At 44.9% G+C, this 20,972-nt stretch overlaps 2 protein-coding genes across 8 annotated transcripts in view; both read right to left on the bottom strand.

Annotated features, from left to right (window-relative positions):
* The window catches only part of LOC115561455 (high affinity cationic amino acid transporter 1), a 16,413-nt gene extending 10,193 nt beyond the window's left edge, over positions 1–6,220 (bottom strand). For 2 of the 7 annotated variants that reach the window (XM_030381533.1, XM_030381531.1), the window contains exon 1: positions 5,929–6,216. The gene's annotated coding sequence lies outside the window, so the exon portion shown is untranslated. Of the gene's footprint in view, positions 1–885; positions 2,133–5,928 lie in introns of those variants that run through there. The other 5 variants (XM_030381534.1, XM_030381529.1, XM_030381528.1 and 2 more) reach the window with 5 other exon arrangements.
* Positions 6,221–7,784: 1,564 nt separating this feature from the next.
* Positions 7,785–20,972, bottom strand: part of gbe1b (glucan (1,4-alpha-), branching enzyme 1b) — a 92,360-nt gene continuing 79,172 nt past the window's right edge. Inside the window, exons 15-16 of the mRNA XM_030337070.1 lie at positions 18,287–18,404; positions 7,785–10,553 (exon numbers count right to left, since the gene is read on the bottom strand). Of these exons, the coding sequence (XP_030192930.1) occupies positions 10,491–10,553; positions 18,287–18,404 (181 nt within the window). The 3' untranslated portion in view covers positions 7,785–10,490. The remainder of the gene's footprint in view (positions 10,554–18,286; positions 18,405–20,972) is intronic.

Raw genomic sequence — 20,972 nt, 5'->3', positions numbered from 1 at the left:
GGACGTTGTGCTGAAGGGTGCAGGAGCAACACGCTTAGCCCCCCCCACCGTTAAACACACAGGCTCTCTCAAATATTAAACAAGACGGCACATAATCGGCACCTTCCACTGACTAAATCTTTATTGAAGACCATAAATGAGGCCAACAATTTAGCATATATATATAGATATATATATAATATATATATCGATATATATATATCGATATATATATGGATATATATAAGAATATTCATTTAACAAGCAGCTGGTAGATGCTAGACTACTTCTGAAAGAAAATGACGCAAGATATAAATTGTTGATTTAAGAAAGTGCCGACTATAAAACTATTATTATACTGGTAATACATGGAATACATCAATTCTGAATACTTCATGTGAGATTTTCTTCATATCACAAATGCTCTGGTCAAGACTGAACAATACCCGACTATACATAAAATAAGTAATATATATAAACAAACAATACATCATAGACAATGATAGACTGCACTTCTGTGGTTATATAAGTCTGCAATAATATGGAAAATATCTCATCAGCTCATAAATAAATAAGCTGTTCATTTAGAATGAAAACTAATTCAATTATAATAAAGACATGACATTAAAATTAAGACATTATTATAATAATGGAGATCAAATTCAATATCTATCATTCAAAGAGCAGCCCAGTTTCGGAGCTTCTTCCACCAGTGATGGATGATTTGAAAAAGTAATTAATTATTTTAGGTAAAAAAAATAAGGTAAATTAAAACTAATATTAAAGTAACAAATATAAGTGCATAAAAAATGATACATAATAAAAGATTGTACTGGTTGAAGTCTCACAGGTACTCCAATAACTAAGCACACACCGTGTATATAAAAGAACAACAAACAAACGGACCCAGCAGGTTATGTGCTCACACTCACGTACTGTTCCCTCCTCTACAAACAATTCCTCCTCGTCCCTGTGTGTACGAGCCCTCGCTGTTCTATCCACCGGCGTTCCTCATACACTAACGTGGTGCCAACGTGAGTGAGGATGTTTAATAGAGGCTGAGGGCCGAGTCTAGCGGCAGGGGGCGTGACCCAGGGTTAAAAAAGGACCCTCGGAGGCATGTACCCCCGCTAACAAATAGCAGGCTGACACCTCACGTGGTCACATGGTGTGGGAACCGGCAGTAACTACGCCAGCCCTGGGTCACTGCCAGACACGCGTTCCACACACACACACACGCCAGCATAAACACAAACAGCTTCACAAAGAGGTTAGGGAGGGTTTTTTTTAGCTTACCAGTGCAGCAAAACGAATTGCACCGGCATTGGTTATTATTTGATATTCTGGCAAATGAAAAGTGAAAGATTACTGATGTAAGCATTGCTAACATGATAAACTTCTGTTGTTGCTAAACACAGAGCTACACAGCCAAGTACACAGTGTTTGGATTTACAATTAGGAAAGATGATTAAAGATGAGGCCAATTAATCACAACAGAAGCCATGGCGGACAAAGTGAATGTGTGATGGATCTGCAAAACGGTAGGCAACGTTATCATATGACTCACCTTTCTCTTAGGATGATCAGAAGAAAACGAAAAAAAAAAGATCCAAGAATTTTACTGTTCTGGCTGGGTGTTTTGAGTAATTATCAAACCAGTTTGAAAAAATGTTACGCCTGACCAACACCCACCCACACACCAACATTCCAAAGACCAGTAAGTTTCTCCATCCCAACCAATGAAAGATTCAAAGTCCTTTGCATGGATAACAAAGTTGTAGATATAGCTGTGTATTATATTTGATACAACCCAGTAGAGTTGTCCTCGTCAAGGCCAACTGTCTGTCCTTATCACACCACAGCTGTTTTCGTCAGCCGTGTTTGGGAAGCCTGTATCTCTTGCCCCAGAGAAGGTTTCACCAGGCTCGGACGTACGGTACGCCTCTTCAAGAACAATACAGAAACTTAAAGGTCCCATGGCATGAAAATCCAAGGTTTTCTAACATTAATATAAGTTCCCCTAGCCCGCCTATTGTCCCCCAGTGGTTAAAACTTGCGTTCGGTGTAAAACGAGCACAAGGTATCCTGCTCGCCTTTGTAAAAATGGAAGCAGGCGCGCTGATTTTGAATATGGCCCCATATGTCGTCATAAGGGGCCAAGTTACCTCCCCTTCCTCTGCCTTGCCCGCCCAGAGAATTTGGCCCGCCAATGAGACAATGAGCTACAACCGTGCGCGAGCGCCATATGTGTGTGTGTGTTTGATTACACACAATGTAACGCAAGTGTTGTACACTTCTTTGTTATTTGGATAACCGTTCTGCTGTTGGTGTTATGGCACATAACACTTCGGACTCTCGTCTCTGGTTTTTCCACAACGAGACTCGTAGGTTATCTCAGCAATGGTTGAGAAGGAATTGGGGGAAAGGAACTTTGGCTTTGACTCCCTGAAGTACATGAACCTCAACATGGAGGAGAAAGGGATTGTTGCCAGCATTTGTCTCCCGCTTGAGCCCTGCTTCCCGCTGCCGAGGCGGTGGTCCCTCGGCAGAGAGAAGAGGGGCTCAAGCGGGAGACAATCGGGGGCAAAAATCCCTTTCTCCTCCAGGTCTTGGTTCAGTCTATTTCAGATTGATGTGGACGGGGAAGAACCAGAGATGTTGGAGAACCCGACGCAGTCGTTTGAGAGTCATAATATCGTCTGGAAGCGCACAGCTTTTGGCCGTGATATTATGTATAGTATATAGATATCTATGTATAATTTGATATTATTTAGTTAAAGAGCTTCAGGACTCCCGCCGGAGCACCCGGAATGTTCTAGAATATTACAGACCACGGCCAAAGGCTGTGTGCTCAGGGCCACACCCCCACCTTCCTCCTTGACCCGCCTCTCTCCTCCTCATTTGAATTAAAGCTACAGACAATGAAACAGCGCATTTGGGGAAAGCTCAATGTGCGACTGGCTCGTAGTGGCTGTATCTCTGCCCAACGGCTGTATTTCGGGAACGTCTTCAAATACTGTGTTAGGGGCCCACTAATATCTATATTAAAGCATCCATAAAGTAGCATGCCATGGGACCTTTAAAGGTTTCTTCCTTGATGATTAGAAGGGTCTGTTAATACAATTTCAGAGCCAATATTTGAGCTTATTTGTTTTGTAATGTGAGATGATCAGTTTACAGTTGACGGAGCAATCAGGACACTTCTCTAGACTGGGTAGCCCTGCCCATTCTGCCGGCGATTTGAGTTTGCCCTGCAGAAGGGGTTTGAGAAGAGCAATACATTTCTTTCTGCTTCCGATACATTTTTGCGGGAGCCAATTGGCAAGCTGGCTTTTCCCCTTGGCGTGCTATTGGCTGTTTCAATACAATGACGACAGAGAAGCGATTGCAAGCAGCCAATTGCGTACCGAGTCATTTGAACTAGGCCCATTGATCACACCCGTTGTGCTGAAGAAAATGACGGTATCTTCCCCAGACCAACGTGCAATGTATGATTGAGCTTGGTCTGGCAATAGCCAGGCAAACACTTCTCCATGGTGGCAGTGAAACAGAAAGAGGGAGGGAGCAGAGATGGCGGGAGTTGAACTGTTTAGTGTTTTTTTAAGTCCTCTCTTCCATGTTTCTCAGCTCTCACTTCTTTACATTTCTCGAATCTAAGCAACTGGACCTTCAAGGGAGTTGTTCCCTTCCCCTTTTGGGGGGTTAGGGTAAGAGGGGTGTCGTGGACAGAGCTGCCCTTTGGGCTACGCAAATCAACTTGACTTGACCCCCAGACCCAACCAGCAGTCAACAGTCCACACTTGCAGAGCTCTGTCTTCACCTATGGCTTGCCAATATCTAGACAGTGCGCCTTGCCAAGGGTAAAGACTCGGGTCACTTGTGGCCCCATGAGAGGGCTCGTGTTTATAATGTTTAGTACCATGACACGACTAGGTCACATCGGAATACAACGGCCTTGTGGCGTTGGGCAACTGGGAAATATTCTCCCCCAACCACCACCCCCACCCCTTCTTTTGGATCAAACGGAGATAGCTTAAAGCGTGACACGCAAGGGTGCTAAAATAGCTGGGTGGGCCGGGTCGATGCCTGCCCCCCTCTCCTCCAATCAGAACGCCCGTCGGTCACTTGTGACAAAAAAAACGCCCGGTGGGAATAGATGGGCGATGAACTTGGAATACAACTCCACTGACCTCATGCAGGGGTCTTCCAGAGTGTTTCATGACATAACATGGTAACCAAAAATGGTCAACAACTGATTACTCATACAGTAGCATGTGTTTCACCCACGGAAGGCAATTTGAGTCCATATTTACATCTTATCCTACTTTTTTAAAACTTTGTGCTTGATCACATAATCAAGCACTATGTAACGCACTATAGGCTGTATACAGTGGATTATCCAACCCAGTACCTTAGGGCTGGGTGTCAAACACCATAACCACTATCCTGACATTTGTAGCCTTCTTTATGTGGCATTGTCAGCTTTTAAGATAGCACGGTATTATATGTGGGAAATGTTCCATAAATGCTGCGTTGTTGCACTCCAAGGTTTAGCGGCAAAGACAAAGACCATGTTTAGTCTGGCATTCAGCCAGAAGGACCTGAAGGATAGAAATACACACCACCCTCTCCAGGAAGCCATACAGGCCTCGATGTACTGTTTATTGAATCTTGTACCTTTCAGGGGTATTAGAGTGACTTGAGGGCCGCACGGACACACACACACACACACACACACACACACACACACACACACACACACACACACACACACACACACACACACACACACACACACACACACACACACACACACACACAGATATCATGCATTCATGTAATGCAGTCCAACGTGTTTCGATATAAATGTCAGATACTACATGGTGAGCGTTTTAGAATGATTGTTCATAAGAATAGGCAATATTAAAGCATTAATAATATAACAAATTCGATTTGACGGGGATGGTTTACAGGTGTAGCCAATTGTATTTGTATATGTAAACACTGTCATTTCGTACTTATCTGTTATTTGACTATTGGTTAATACCATTATTTTAATTACTAATATAACTTTACTTCCCATTACATTTAGACATACTAAGGCTATGTTCCAATTGTCCATTTGACATGCAAGGTGACTTACTACTTAAGTAAGTCAACTTAAGTAAGTCAACTTTCCATTATTTTTAATAGCAAACGCTTCTAAATTTCAAAAGAAAAAAGCACCAGGCTATTTGAAATGCATCTTTCGCTATGTTTTCTTGGAGGGTCAATGATAAGACAGCGACGGCGGGGGAAGGTCGCCCACAAAAGGAAACGTTTCGCACCCCATGCCAAAATTAGTCTGACACTTTGAGTCATGGATTAAATGTCACTAAAAAGTTACGAATGGGGCGCTAGGAGCGAGTAGTGCGTCCTAAGGTAACCCTTGGGAAAGCGTGATTGCATCAGCAAACCATGTGCGGTTTGGTCAGTGCGCGCTCTTGACGCGGTTGCGTTGGCTGGAAGGCGTAGAGGATCTGAATTGTGGCGTTATCCTGGTTTACATGAACGCAATTTCCGGTCCCTTACAACCTACGAGCTTAAATATGCCAGTTAATAATCTCTGAAGCGCGGAGAATAAGAGCATGAAAATAAGAAGAACAACAAGAAGATAAATATGGAGTTCTGTCAAATAATACCACAAAGCAATATCCACAACATTAGCACGAAACGAATATCCTTCTGTCGGATGACCCGCCCACTGGTTCTCCCCTCGCTGCTAAACTCATGTCACTGTTAGTCCCGCCGTCTCTCTCGGCCATAACGCTTATTTGAATCATTCACATATGCGATGCTTCAAATTGCTACAAAGTGGAAATCACTTGAAACTGGAAAAACATTTCAGTGTCTTACCCGCTTAAAGCAGGGAAAGCAGACTGGTGTTGCTCTGGAAGATTTGTTGCTTACCTTAAGTCAAATGACTTGAGCGGTTGTCCACCTTGGGCGCGCCGTGTGTATTTCGATTTCGCTGCTAGAATAAGGGCGTACCCGACTGAGGTCTATCCATACCAACTGAACTTTTTTACGAGGACTGATTTAACTAGTAAAGATAGTTTTCCACCGGCAGACGGCAGTGTCTACCAGCATGTGGTGACCGTCTTCAATGCCTTCTGAAAGAGGAATTAAACCCCTGTCCAGAGCAATCCTTATCCAACCTTTAGAAAATGCTCTCAGTTCTTTTTTTTGTAAGCGCTTCTTCAACTCAGTTCACACTAGCTTAGACAGAGAGAGTGAGAGTGAGAGTGAGAGTGAGAGTGAGAGTGAGTGAGAGAGAGAGAGAGAGAGAGAGAGAGAGAGAGAGAGAGAGAGAGAGAGAGAGAGAGAGAGAGAGAGAGAGAGAGAGAGAGAGAGAGAGAGAGAGAGAGAGAGAGAGAGAGAGAGAGAGAGAGAGAGAATGAGAGAGAGAGAGAGAGAGAGAGAGAGAGAGAGAGAGAGAGAGAGAGAGAGAGAGAGAGAGAGAGAGAGAGAGAGAGAGAGAGAGAGAGAGAGAGAGAGAGAGAGAACACAGCACCTTTGTTTAAACAGATACATTTGTTTAAATAGATAAATAGACTTTTCTTCGGATATTCATGCAGAGATGGTCGTGAACTTTTGAAAAACAGAATGAAGGGAAACTCGTGCTCGAGTGTCAATTTTCCTTTGAAAACCTAAGACAGGCTATGGTCATTCAACTGTTCTCCTACGAGCCCCCTCAATGAAGAAGGGGAAGTCAGTCTAACGACCCCTTACCGCCAACCAACTGCCTCGATATGGAAGGGCAGGAATGGATAATTCAGTATGTAATTTACATTTAACTGCCTAGCGAATTATGATTCAATAAAATTGAATCAGTTGTGCTTGAACAGAATGGAAATGACATTTGTGACGGCTATACAATATAAGGGGGTGAAATCATGGCTCAGGTGGAGGAGAGTGCCGATTTATTGTGGCATTTTCGCGTTCGCTTCACACTCCTCTCCTAAACTCACTCCCACTATGCGGGTCACTGACTGCACGAAAGTAACCAATTTCAGCTCAGGGCCGGGGTCAGATAATCAAGCTTAAAACCTTGAGGGCAAAACGATCAAAGTATTTGGGTCAACGATTGTCAAGTTTTTAAGGTTTCGAAGTTTATTGGAGCATGCTTCAGCTCCACAAAGGTAGGCCTACAACAGCCGCGTTTGACGAAGCACCCGAATGAGGAGTCTCGTTGGTTCACAAAGTACCAGTCCGCGGGCACAACACTATCATCCTGCAGCTTTAGTGAGTGAATAATTAACTCAGGCCTTTATTCCCTGAATGATAACCCATTTCAAAAGCTAGGCCTTATCATTTGAAGTGATAAGGCACAACGTCTTATTATGCAGATTATAGGTGATGTGATGTTGGTCATACCATGATGAGATCATAGTTTAAATATTGTTCATTTACCTATTGAATTGTAATATTTGTGTCCCGGTTTGTGAACTAGGTGACATGGATTAGCAAGACCATTTGGAAGGGTGTCACATTTAATTAACAATTTGACAAATTAAATGACTAGGCCAATTTATTATATTGGCCTAATAGTTGTCTATACATAAGCCTAACCATTACATACCATCCCATTACATTTGGAAGCAGGTGCTTTTGGCAAGCTCTGTGTTCAAGGACTCTCAAATCTCCACCATCTCCCCACGCCTGGACGGAAATCACTGCAGAAAGTTCTTCCTCATGTTTGACGTGAAGAGAGTCAGGAGGTGGGCTGTTATCGTTAAAGGTGCAATTAAAACAATACAAATCAGTGACGGTGCATCACAGTTCCAGTTTATTTTAGGGTATTATATATTAGGGTTTGATGATTGGGGCATACGACAAGTTACTAGTGAAAACCAGATTCATGCAAACACTGCAGCCCAAACATGGGAGGGCATAGCTGAATACAGACGGCACCCTCTCTTCTTCATCTGTACGGAAGGACACTCGTACACACATCTGGACAGAATGGACAGACCACACAATATAGATCAATTGTATTGAGGCCTCCGTGTTTAGCATCAAGAGGCACAGTAACCTTGGGCTGTGGCCTACTCCGTTATCTCAGTGAGCAAAGACTAGCAGCACTCAGACACCATGTTGTTTATCCATTTCAATGTATTCTCCATCTTTCTCTTTTCTCCTCTCTCTCTTGTGGTCCGTCCCCTATCCCCTATCCCCCCCCCCCCCCCCCCCCTCTCACTGTGGCTCTCTCAGCCTTTTCACACATCTGTGTAAATGGGAACGGGAAAATTGCCAAAGCAGCTTTACTTTCACACGACTGAATTAGGGTTACACGGAAGGTGCGATGAAGTTTGCAGAGACCAAACTCTTAGCTTCAGAGTATTTGCGCCTGTGTGCGTGTGTGTTACTGTGTGTGTGTGTGTAAGAGAAAGACACAGGGAGAGATAAGAGATAATTGAAAAAGATGAAGGCCGTTTGTTTCAGTGTCTGTGAATTTACAAAGCCACCTGGGTCTTCTAATAACCCTCATAGTTACATCAGTGTCCTGGGAATGGTAAACCAATCAGCGTCTAAGTAACCAATCAAAAGTATCTGTGCAAGAATAGGCCTGCTATAGGTGTACCATCTACATGATTAAATAATATGAGTCATATGCTCTTTTTAAACAATTCAAATTAATAACACCTTAATATAAATTCCCCAGCATCAAAACTTCTCAGAAAGTGCAGTCTACGACGATTTATCACTGAAATGTTTCAAAATGACAAAGAAATATGCACAGTGCTTCATAGAGAAATAAACAAAGTGCAGAATGTCTGTTCACATTGAGATTTATCTTGAGAAAACACCAGAGTAGAGTATTTTTAACTCCTGCCTGCATCGTGTGGCGTGTGCCGATTTGATCAGATCTCTTTCGCTGCAAATCATGGCTGTAATGAGTTAGCGTTGGGGTTATGAAGGACTACATGAGGGCTCCTCGTAGATACAATGATTAAGGAAAGCCACTGGAGCTGAATCAGGTACCTCTGTTGGTATGGTATCATGGTTCCGAGTAGCTTATTACTTCATACAAATCTTCCCTGCTCCTAATCCTGCTAAACTCGCACAGCGTGAGTCTAACAGTGGCGTGAGTCAACCTCCAACATGAACCCCTTCACATCAAGTGCAGTGCTGCCAACAGCACATAAGCACTCACTCACACACACGCCATCATGCAAGCTTATTTGTATCAACACTTAAACCCACAATTAGAATATTTATCACTAATAAAAATAACAATTGTCAATTCAATTGGTAACCAAAATAAAACTCTAAAATAACATTTTTCCCTCTCTGCTTTTTCCTGCTGAATTGAGGGTGTGCATGTCTTTGTCTGCAAGTGTGCGCATGTATATCTGTCTGTTTATAATAATCTGCACATCACAATTAAATAAGACAGCATTTTTAGCAAACCCAAAACAAAAGGAAAAAGTTGCATTCAATTGGGATTAGAATGTAGATCATGCTGAACAGAGATGTGTGTGTGTGTGTGTGTGTGTGTGTGTGTGTGTGTGTGTGTGTGTGTGTGTGTGTGTGTGTGTGTGTGTGTCTGTGTCTAAAACATTTGGGTTTTTGAAAAATGATTTTTCCACATATTAGCAAAAACATGTCTTGTTTCAGGTTGTGGTGGTCCCGCTGTACTGGGCGCGTGCAGTGAGCGCCGGCCACGTGCACCAGCGGCGCAGCCGGATGCACGCAGCCTGCAGATGGTGACTGGCGTCTGCCTGGTGGCTGTGGCGCGGTCATTGACCCTCCCTCTCCGCCTCCTAGGACCACCGATCTGGACTCAATGGGTTCTGACACCGTTATAGTAGGGCTGCAGGTTGTGTTTGGAGGACACACACAAACACACACACACACGCACACGCACACGCACGCACACACACACACACACACACACACACACACACACACACACACACACACACACAAAAACACCTGCAGGATATGAGGAATACAAAATTGCAGGGAGGGTTGGAGGCGAGGGAGGGTATGTGCGACAGGATGTGTTTTTGTGTGTTTTTTTATGTATGTGTATGCGTGTGCGTGATAATGTGTGTGTGTGTGTGTGTGTGTGTGTGTGTGTGTGTGTGTGTGTGTGTGTGTGCCTGTCCAAGTGGGTGCATATTAGTGGGCGTGTATGTGTGAGCGTATAAGTGTGTGTGTGTGTGTGTGTGTGTGTGTGTGTGTGTGTGTGTGTGTGTGTGTGTGTGTGTGTGTGTGTGTGTGCGTGCGTGTGTTAGTCTTTGTCTGTGAATATTAGTGTGTGAGTGTGTGTTCACACTGTGTGCAACAAAGGCTGCGGTGGGGGGAAGGTTTGCCCGGCTGACCCTCAGACACTAGGTAGTTGTTATCCCTCAGACTGAGGCCCCGGACCCATCTCCGAATCTGGACTCTGGGAGGACAATCACCCCCCCCTTCTCTGCCTCTTCAGGCCCCCGGCACGGGGCCCCCGGGCCCCCATCACCACCCTAATAACTGTAATCTATCTCATCGTTGACCAGGACCAGCGCCGCTCTGCAGGGGATGTAGACCTAGAGAGAGAGAGAGGGGAGAGGGGAGGGAGGGAGGGAGGGAGGGAGGGAGGGAGGGAGGGAGGGAGGGAGAGAGAGAGAGAGAGAGAGAGAGAGAGAGAGAGAGAGAGAGAGAGAGAGAGAGAGAGAGAGAGAGAGAGAGAGAGAGAGAGAGAGAGAGAGAGAGAGAGAGAGAGTTGGGAAAGAGAGAGTTGGGAAAGAGAGAGTGTGAGAGGTGAGGGGAGGGAGGGAGAGGTTATGAACGAGTGAGGTTGGGGTTATGGGATGTTTAACGAGATGGTGGGGGATGGGAAGAGGGATGAGGGTGAAATGAGAAGGGAGGGACGGAGAGACAAAGGTCAAAAGAAGGAGAGTGAAGGGAGATGGAACAGAGGGGGAGAGATCAGGCAGGGAGGGAGGTCGAGAGAAGAGGGGAGAGAGGGAGGGAGGCGAAAGCAACTTGTCAAGGATCCTTACAATAGCTATTGATGATAACTAGGGTGTTACATGTTGACGGTCACATGGGGTTGAATATCATTGGATCATTCATATATATATATATATATATATATATATATACATACACACAATAACACACATATACAGACACACATATATACACATATTTATATTTGCGAAAAAAATGCTGTTAGGTTCTAACCGTGCTGCATTCGTGGTGACATTTAGTGTTTAGATGAAATGTTACATCGCTTCTCTGTGTATGAATTGTAATATCATGAAAGTATTGGTCTGCTGCCATTAATGATGATAATAATTATTTCTGTCTAACCTGTAATACCTCCTGTCACCTCTAGGTGGTAGTATAACCAACAGCTCAACAACAAGGGCAACCGACTCAGGAGACATTTGCTCCCTGTTCAGCAATCACTCTTCTGGTGAAGAAGAAAATAGCTTTAAACTAAGTGATTCTCTGATCAGTGAATCCCTCTGGTTTTTCTGAATAACGTCTCGGAACAACAGAGATAACATGGAGTAGTTGAGGGAAGTCAGTATTTGCCAGTGGGCTGAGCCATCTAGTGTTCCTTCGAGTCTTTGGGAACAGTCAAAAACAAAACAAAACAAAAATTGACATCTGAAGAAAATCCTGATTCGTTATAAAGGGCCTCTTGATGTCAGACTCCACTGTGCGGATGTGAGACTACCGTCCTGGGTTATTTTATCAGGGATTTTTAGATCAAACGTTTGTACATTCCCGTACCCCTGGACAGTTACAGAAGTGCTGAACCCCTGTGTGCTCATTTTAAAGAGATGGAGAAAACCAAACTCTATTCTATTCTATTTGATTCCCCGCCAAAACAAAAAACCCACCAGACTCCCTAACCACTGCAAGCCGTTCATCTCCCCTTTCTTCTTCATGCCTACTTGTTTCTTTAGGGCTCCATTTTTGGAAGCCATGGGTACGTTGGTTTAAAACAAACCGGCATAGAGACTGTTGTTAACTATGTCTTCACAGTGGTTGGGAGGGGGGGGGAGTCTGGATTCGAAAGCAGCCGGAGAGGTGGTGAGACGCTACACACCTAGCGACGCTGCGTGCCCAACACTGTGCCACTGCTGAAACATGTCGACACCTTTTAGTTCCAGCCAACGGAGAACCATGGCAGCAGGTGTAGAAAAAAAAAAATAATCCTCCAAATAAGAAGATGTGGAACAATCTGGGAACAGTGAGCCACAGCGTCGCCGACAGACCTGCTAATTAGCATCTCTTTAGTCTAAGGTGACTTGTTTTCAGAAAGGAAAAACGGGATATTCGCAGTTTTGTGGTCCATATTACCATTAAATATCCAATGTTATTTTTTTTGGGACATATTTATGTTTTTACCGATGTTGTCTTGGATGTTTATGGAAATGCCTCAACTGTGCTCCCATAGAGCGCTACTCTTTACAGACCCGACCAATATTAGATCAACATATTTGATTGGTCCAACCCTGGCCAGGGCTTCTGGAAATCTGTCTGATTGGAAGGGCTGCCAGACACATATGCCAGAGCAAATAAAATATGAGCTTGAAGATTTGCCTGGCTCATGGTAGGCCAGCCGGGGACAGGCCAACAAAAACGGTGTACCCCGTGAAAATGGGGACTTTTCATCACCCGTTGCGTCTGGTACATTAGTGGCACACTCGAGGCCAGTCACAACAGAGTCACAACAGAGTCACAACAGAGTCTCACCGCATCACCAGCTGTGGCCATGAAAACACCCGACCACAGCCTCCACGATGCCCACCACAACGCCACAGAGACGCCCCACAAGGCACACGACAAACGCTGTGTGAATCGCTTGAACACTAAAGGATCGACTTATTATTCATAGTATAATTTGATCTTGTACCAGACATTGTTTAACAAAGGTGACCAACAGCAGGTACAAAGGTAATTAAGGAGGAGGTAGGGGGTAGACAGTGAATACAAAGACAGGTCATTAGGGAGCAGATAGGGGATGGACAGTGAATACAAAGACAGGTCATTAAGGAGCAGGTGAGGGTTAGACAGTGAATACAAAGACAGGTCATTAGGGAGCAGATAGGGGATGGACAGTGAATACAAAGACAGGTCATTAAGGAGCAGGTGAGGGTTAGACAGTGAATACAAAGACAGGTCATTAAGGAGCAGGTGGGGGTTGGACAGTGAATATAAAGACAGGTCATTAGGGAGCAGATAGGGGATGGACAGTGAATACAAAGACAGGTCATTCTGGAGCAGCTAGGGGATGGACAGTCAATACAAAGCCAGGTCATTAAGAAGCAAGTAGGGGTTAGACAGTACAATGACACAGCATTAAGGAGCAGGTAAGGGTTAGACAGTGATAGCACCGACTGGTCTTTCATTTCTTCATCACTAGGGCTCTTTCTCGGTTTTTATCCGAAAATAATATTCCCAAAGCAAATAGATTCTATCTCCAACTTTAAAGGCTATACTATTTACTGAGACAAGTCATTAAGGAGTCGGTATGGTATTAAGATAAGGTAGGGGTGTGGTTATCAATCAGAATACTGGAAGGACACTTGCAACGAGGCTAGGTTTTCAGGCCTACAGATTCGAATGGCGAGTTATTTGGAGGTTTCTGGTCAAACATCCAATATGCCGCTCTAGTAACTGACTGGCTTCTCCGTAAATTAAGACTTCCACAGCGTTTTGCTCATTTTCTGATGTAGTCGTTTCGTGTATTACGTTTGGCTTCTCAGTAGTGCCCATTAACAGTCTTGTGTTCTGACCCAGTCTAACCACAGAGTCTTGACAGAAACTTTTCCCAAAATCCGAGTTTCTGTTTCTTCTAATCAAAGCCCAGGAGGAGGAGGAGGAGGAGTGCAGCTCTGGTTCACCGAAGCGTGAACAAAACCCCTCCAAGTTTGACAAAAATATAATCCTACTTTTTATTATTTTTTCATTTTCCGTGAGCATTTTAAGTAAAGTCTGCGGCCGGGCGGGTATCGGTCGGTCTTAACATGTTGCAGAGCGTGCCTTCTGGTCGCCATGGTGCACCAGGGCCCATCCTGAAGGCCACTCTCAGATATTGTAATAAAGCTTTAATTTCTGCCTTGCTTCTGAAGGTCTCCTCTTCAATAATTAAAGGTGTTTTTTCTTTGGAGCCAGGGTGAGGGGGGGGGCATGCAATGTGGCCTGTGAAGCCCTTAGAGACAGTGACTGATTAGGGGACATTGAAATCCAATTGACTTGGCTTTTTGAGGGTACAAAAATCATCAATGCACACTACCCACCTGGGATACCTCATCAAGTAGCCCATTTACCTGTTTATTTGTCTGTCTGTCTGTCTGACTGTCCTCTACCATGTCAATGGGTGGTTTACAGACTAAAACACTAAGATGCTTCGTTGATTAAATCTGTTTCGTGTATGTAAGACTAAACTAATTGTTGCATCATCATTACTTTCATTATTTGGCATTAGTGCTGATCTTGTTTGCGTGCTGAGAATATTAATATACTTAGCATGTGAGAGGGTACCATAGCCTGGCAGTATACTATTATATTATTTTCCATGTCATTTTTGCATGTCAGACTCTATTGCATGTCAGACTATGTCGAAGCACTCTTAATATCAGAGTACTTGACATGTCAAAGTACTTGGAATACGTAGCACGTCAGAGGCCTTAGCACTAAGCAGAAAAACGAATGACTTCGATGAGCTCTTGTACTTTAATCCAACCTCTGTTTACCCAAATATAATCCAGCAATCGGGGAGCTGAAGTGATTTAGCGGGTGTCCTCCGCCACAAATTCTGGAGGGCCTTTATATGACCAGGTGCAGCCAAAGGTCCAATCAGAGCCCTCCCATTCAGAGAATTATTAGACCATAATAAAGTTTTATGTTCCTGAATAACGAGGGAGCAGCAGCACTCATTAAAAAGTGGCGGGGGAAGGGGAGAGGTGGTGTCATGGTCCAAACAGTGACTTTTAAAAGCAACAGTTGTTAAATGAATCACGGGCCGAGCGATGCGTCCCGCGGCGTCCTCCGTCTGCCTCATCTGGTCAACAAACTTTATTCGTATAGTTCCGCTACCACGGTTAACAGTCTCCGGGGCTTCGCAGGGGCCGGCAGTAGACAGCACCACCTTACCCCGGGCCCTTAACAAAACGCTGCCACGGCGAGGGGAAAATCGCTCCAGAAGCTCAGTGGGGAAATGTTAAGACTCGGGAAGGAAAACATGCAAGAAGGATTAAAATAGGTGCCTGGTGGGTCGGAAATAGGAGCGAATAAAAACAATGAGGGAAAAAATAAAAGTTGAAATGAGATGAAGACAAAGTCGTTTTATCAATTTCAGGTAGGCATAGAGGGCGGTTAGAAACTTGGCGGTGTAATCTGAGATATATGAGCTGTCGTGTTTACAACTAGAAGACTTAAGATCGTGTCCTCCTCCTGCCCATGGAGTTATATTGACTTATTTAGCAGACGCTAAATCACCTCATGTTTTGAAAGGACTCCCATTGAATTCAGTGTCGAGGTCACTTGGGATCCAACCCAGTGTGTACAAATGATATGTTTTCATAACTTGTCGTGTCGTGTCCCTTGTTATGCTCTTTGTACTACGTTAAATATGGCACATGAAAAGCGCTTTGTGAATAAAGTTTGAATGGATTGACGGCCATGTGCGTCGCACTATGCCCTCGTCAAAAGTCGAACTTTATTAAATGTGTGAAAATTCTCCATTGTCCAGACTTGTGGCACCATTTCCACTGCGTAACGTGGGCTCTCTCTGCTCGTTTCTACCCAGGAGGACGCCACATGGTGCACTGTGCTCCCTCTACTTGGACGTACTGTCAGTCTGTATATGCTTCCGTCAGCTCCATCCCTCGCTTTTAATTTCCCAGGATTCCCTGATGGTGCCCGCATTAGCAGATGACTCGTTAACTAAACTTCACATTTTGGCCTTCAGGGAACGGGGGGGGGGGGGGAGGGAGGGGGGCTGGGGGTGATGCTGTGCTGTTTGAATTAGTAAGAAGAGTGAAATTGAGATACAAGGGAATGTGGAATTTCAACCCCACCACCATCCCCACGTTCCCCCTCTCGCTCTTTTATGACGAAATCTGAGCCAAAACGGGGCTGATTTACTGAGTGGCTGCGAGGGGGCCAGTCTGACGCGGCCGGGGGAGGGGTTGCTGGTGTAAAGGCTGGATAAACTAGCGCCGTGGTGGCAGAATTGCAAAGTGAACTTGTTTGACACATTAAAAAAAAAAAGGGACCAACTCCCACACGCTCACAACCCAGACCGGTGCCGCTGTTTTCATCAACCGCGACGTTCCACCGATTGATCCGGAGAACGGGTCACCCAAGGTTCAGCAAAACAAATAGCTCATTAAGCCTTTGTGTCGTCTAGGCTCTGACTCACGTTCCCCCCCCCCCCGACACATCCATTGCCAGGCAGGGAAGCGCTTGGCGGTGTAAAGTAGAGAGACTGCCACCTCCACCCAGCACTCTGCACGCCCGCCGCCGCTGCCGCCGCCACCACCACCACCACCACCGCCACCGCCGCCGCTCCTCTTTGGATTAATTGGATTCATTAACATAAGATCTAACACGTGCGCTGAGCGAGTTTCCACGGAGACGCGGCCCGTGTCGATCCATCACCGGGGTTATCCCTGACCTTGTTTGTAAACATCCTTCTGCCCCTCGGCGTTTTCATGAAAAAAATGACATCACGATACATAAAAAGCAAGTGGGGGGGAAACATAAGGAATGTCCCGGAGCTGTTCTGCTTAAAATGCAGATCAGTGTTCGTTCCTCTATTTCATGGACCGAACCACTTCGTGCTATTGGCCCCGAGCTATCTCCATGATGGAAACCCGATAGTCACAAACTCTCACAGATATTGCGCGTTCTCAGCGGGAAGCCATGCAAATTTTAAGAGGCATACACATGAAGAGGTAAGTTTTGCGCGGCATGAATTATGCACACTGTTTGCGGGAGAACGCCGAAACACGCCACGCATTCAGCGGCCTCGCCGGGAAAAGATGAAGAAAAAGCCTCGCTGACTCTGAGATAAGAGCCGGCGCGAGTGGTGTAAATGCAGATAGTCAATATTATATTCACAAACAGGCTCACAATGCATGGCGAGGAACACAATCAATGGGTTGTTCTGTCCCTCGAGCCCACGGAGCAGGGGTGTTTGATCGCTAGCTTGAGACAGTATTAAAAGCTATGCTGTATTAATGAGGATGAACAGCGTACGGTGCGTTAGCTCCGTTCACTGTCCACTATCCCACTCCAGGGGGTGGGATAGTGGCTTTGTGCCAACACAACACTGGTTCTTGGCGTTGACTGGCAACCATTCGTTGGGAAGTACGGGCAGAGCAAACGCTGTACACCCGAGGTACTGATACCGGAGCTAGCCCTGCGCTAGCATTTGGACCGGAGCCCCCCTGGTGTAGCGCTTCATCGTCTACCTTTTGCACTAGGCCTCTTTGATGCTACCTCTGCTTCCCCTCACTCACGGCATTGGCTCAAACAAAAAACCTCTAACAGAAGGCAGTGACCTAACCTCACCTTGTTCACGGTCATCATTTCTTATTATTGCTACCATTTACTATTTATTCATTTGGGAGACCCTTATAGCCTACAGTGAATTCAGGTAGAGGTCATACAGGACTAGAGTATGATGGGGTTCTTGTTCTTGCTCCAGGATCCCACAGGTAGGTTCAAAACAGAGTAGCCACTATATACCGAACACGTCTTCTCAAGGTTCTTCCGTACTCCGCGGTGCTTTGGGAGGTTCATTCCTAGTCTGTTTGTAGGTTTAGTGCAGGGGATTACTTTCAAATCTCAACTCAACATGGGCTGTGCTCAACTGTTTACCCCTTTGAAACATAAACATTTGAGAATGTAGAGATGAAACATTTGAGACTGAAGAGTTGAAACATTTCACAGTGTAGGGTTAAAGCCTGCTGGATTTTCAAGTAGTGGCTGGCGAGTTTAACCCTTTAAAGATGTCCAGCCTTTTTTTTTTTAAACTAGTGTACAGTTTAAAACTTTCGAGACTTTAAAGTTTAAATGCGTTGAAACTCTCAAGTTTTGACCTTCAGTGTTTTTGAGTGTAACCCTTTGGAAACTTTGAATGCAACTCTTTGAGACTGTACAGTTCAACCCTTTAAGACTGTAGAGTTGACCCCTTACCTAATGGTTTTGAAACAAAATGATAAGCATAGTGCAAACTCAAACCCACAAACATCCATGCTTCTATACAACAACATCAAATGAGAAATTGGTATAAAAGAACACCCTTTACCTGCATTACGTTGGAGCGCCCGTTGAAGTCCTGAGGTTTGGTGAAGAACTCGGTGTGATGGTCCAGTCTTCCGTGTCCGCCGAACTGAACGTCATCAGAGTCCAGCTTGATGGTATATCTGACACAGTGGTGAAGGAGCATCTCCATAATAACATCCGACGACTTAGAGGAGCCTAGATGATGACCATTCAATCATTTTGATCTGAGATGAGAGGTTGAGAGAGAGCCTGGCAGCATTGCCGGCATCAGCCTCGATGAAATCTCTGTGTTTATTTCACAACTCATCCACCTCACAGCGCTGCACAGTGAAAACACGCAGGGTCCTTAATTAACAAAGCGGATGCTGGCCCAACAAAATTTGCATAAGCATAAATGTGATTCAACTGCTGCTCTACTGCCGTCTGCCTGTCTCATTTCTCCAATTCATGACGTTAATAAAGATTCCATCAAAAGGCCGTCCAAACTAAGCAAAACAAATATACGACGCACAAATCTGCACGTCTGTTGCAGTGACATGGTGGAATATTTAAATTCCTGTTACTGTTACAGTGACTTTGTTTCCCATGTATTCAGGCGATCCCTAAGCGTTTGATCCCGGGAACGTCGAGCCGCCGGGGGGCGACTCCAGCATATGGAGATCTAAAGACAACCACAGCTCACGGCTGCACCCAAGACAAGAAGCTCAGAGACGGAAAGCTCCCGTTGTTTTTTTTTAGGAGAAAACTACCACTGGCGGTTTCCAAGAATAAAAGCCTACATTTCCCATGAGTCTGAGCGAGCGTGCTGGTACTCTGAGTGCGTTGTTTGTCTTAGAAGTCAAAAGAGAAGAAAAAAGTTTGCATCAGAGTTTGGTGATAAAGAGTTGCTTTAGGGATTTGGTGATGTCATCAAGGGTGCTGAGAACGGGCTTTAATAGCCTGCGGGCTGTGGATCCACAGCATTTGGAGAGGATTTTTCATTTTTCGATTTTTATATTTTATGTTTTTATATTACCAATTACCTCACATGTCCTTATCGAACTGAACCGCATATCTTACCTCCCAAAGAAATATGATGAAGATCTGCTTTCAAGAAAGGCTTTTAAAAAATGCTAAAAATATGAAACACAAATCTCCAAAGGCTCGCCGAATCGGAGGTGAAGACCTCCACCGGATCCATCAAGACGTGCGGAACATTAATAAAAGTTGGGCGTCAGCATCATAGCAGCGCTGTATTCATCAATACATAGATACACAACATTAAATACAGTAAAATCAATATTTACACATCCAGGGGCCTTGCTGCATCCCTACAGTACCCTGTAGGAATCAATTTATATACCCCCCTACCACCGCCACCATACGACACGATTTATTTTCCAAAAATGAGTGGCAGAATATCTGCACCTCCACGCGCATGGTGTTTGTGAATGTACAAACGCGTGTATGTGTGTCAGTGCAAACGTGCGTGCGTGCGTGCGTGGGTGTGCGTATGTGATTGTGTGCACGAGAACGTGCGTGTGTGTGTGTGTATTGCATTATTCACCATCCTCTCCCGGGGGCTCCAGGCCACAAACGAGCAGAGGAGAGCATCCCTAATTGGCTGCTTGAATGATCACCTCCTCTCCCTATAGGCTGTGCCAGTAGCTCGGAACGCAGCGCGACCACCACCACCACCACCTCCGCCACCACCACCACCACCACCACCACCACCACCACAGATACCCCCAGATCCGGGGAGCCTGCGCTTCCCCCTGCCTGCTTAAGAAGTGCTGCTCTGGGCATCGTTTCAGACAAGATGAGCTCAGGCTTCATGCTCATCCACAACAACATGACAAACACACACACACACACACACACACACACATACACTTCTCTAGAGATTTAGTGTGTGAACCTATGTGTGTGTGTGCAAATGTGTACGTGTGCGTGAGTGTGTGTAGGTGTGCGTTTATGTGTGTGTGTGCTTGTGTGAGTATATATACATGATCGGCAACTCAAAAAGAGTGCGCGCATACAGTATGTGAGTGTGTATCTGTATGCGTGTGTATTGTTTGTGTGGGGTAAAGGCCTATACGTGTGGTTGTTATTTAGTTGTGAAGTATAGCTGTGTGATATTGCAAGATAAACGATCGAAAGATGTGTCTCAGCAGATGTAGTGCATGCTTTGAAAATGAGGGAATCAATGCTAATTGAAATATTGGATTCCCAACAAATGCGTTACTACTGTACTGCTTTCCTTTCGACCGTGCCCAGAGGAAGTTTCCAGAGATTAGAAAACTGCTTTTCTTTTCACTCTGTATATTCCTCCGTCTTTAGAAGATGTCTCATTATTTGATTTCGGAAAAAAATACGGTTTCATTTGTCTTCATATCGCAAACATCACCAAATAATTCTGGGCCATTTCGGTGGGTTTTCAGTCAACAGTTTTGCAGCAACCACGAGAACAATACTCTGGTCTTGTCATCCTTGTTTATCAGAACCAACCCCACAGCTACACTGGTTGACAGGATTCTGTGTAATAGTTGACACTACCTTTCACTTTGCGGTATATCTATAGCACACAGGCTGTTATTTCACCCCCTGTGACTTGGTTTGGAAAATTGATAATCATGTCTTGAGGGAGCAGCAGCAGTTCAAAGTTCCCCGAAGAAGAGGAAGAAGTTGCCTTTAAGTAAAGCAAAACAAACAAATCTGCCGGCTAGGGC

The sequence above is a fragment of the Gadus morhua genome, chromosome 16, assembly GCF_902167405.1.
Source record: "Gadus morhua chromosome 16, gadMor3.0, whole genome shotgun sequence".
Taxonomy (NCBI): Eukaryota; Metazoa; Chordata; class Actinopteri; order Gadiformes; family Gadidae; genus Gadus; species Gadus morhua.
This window is presented reverse-complemented; position numbering and strand designations above follow the sequence as displayed.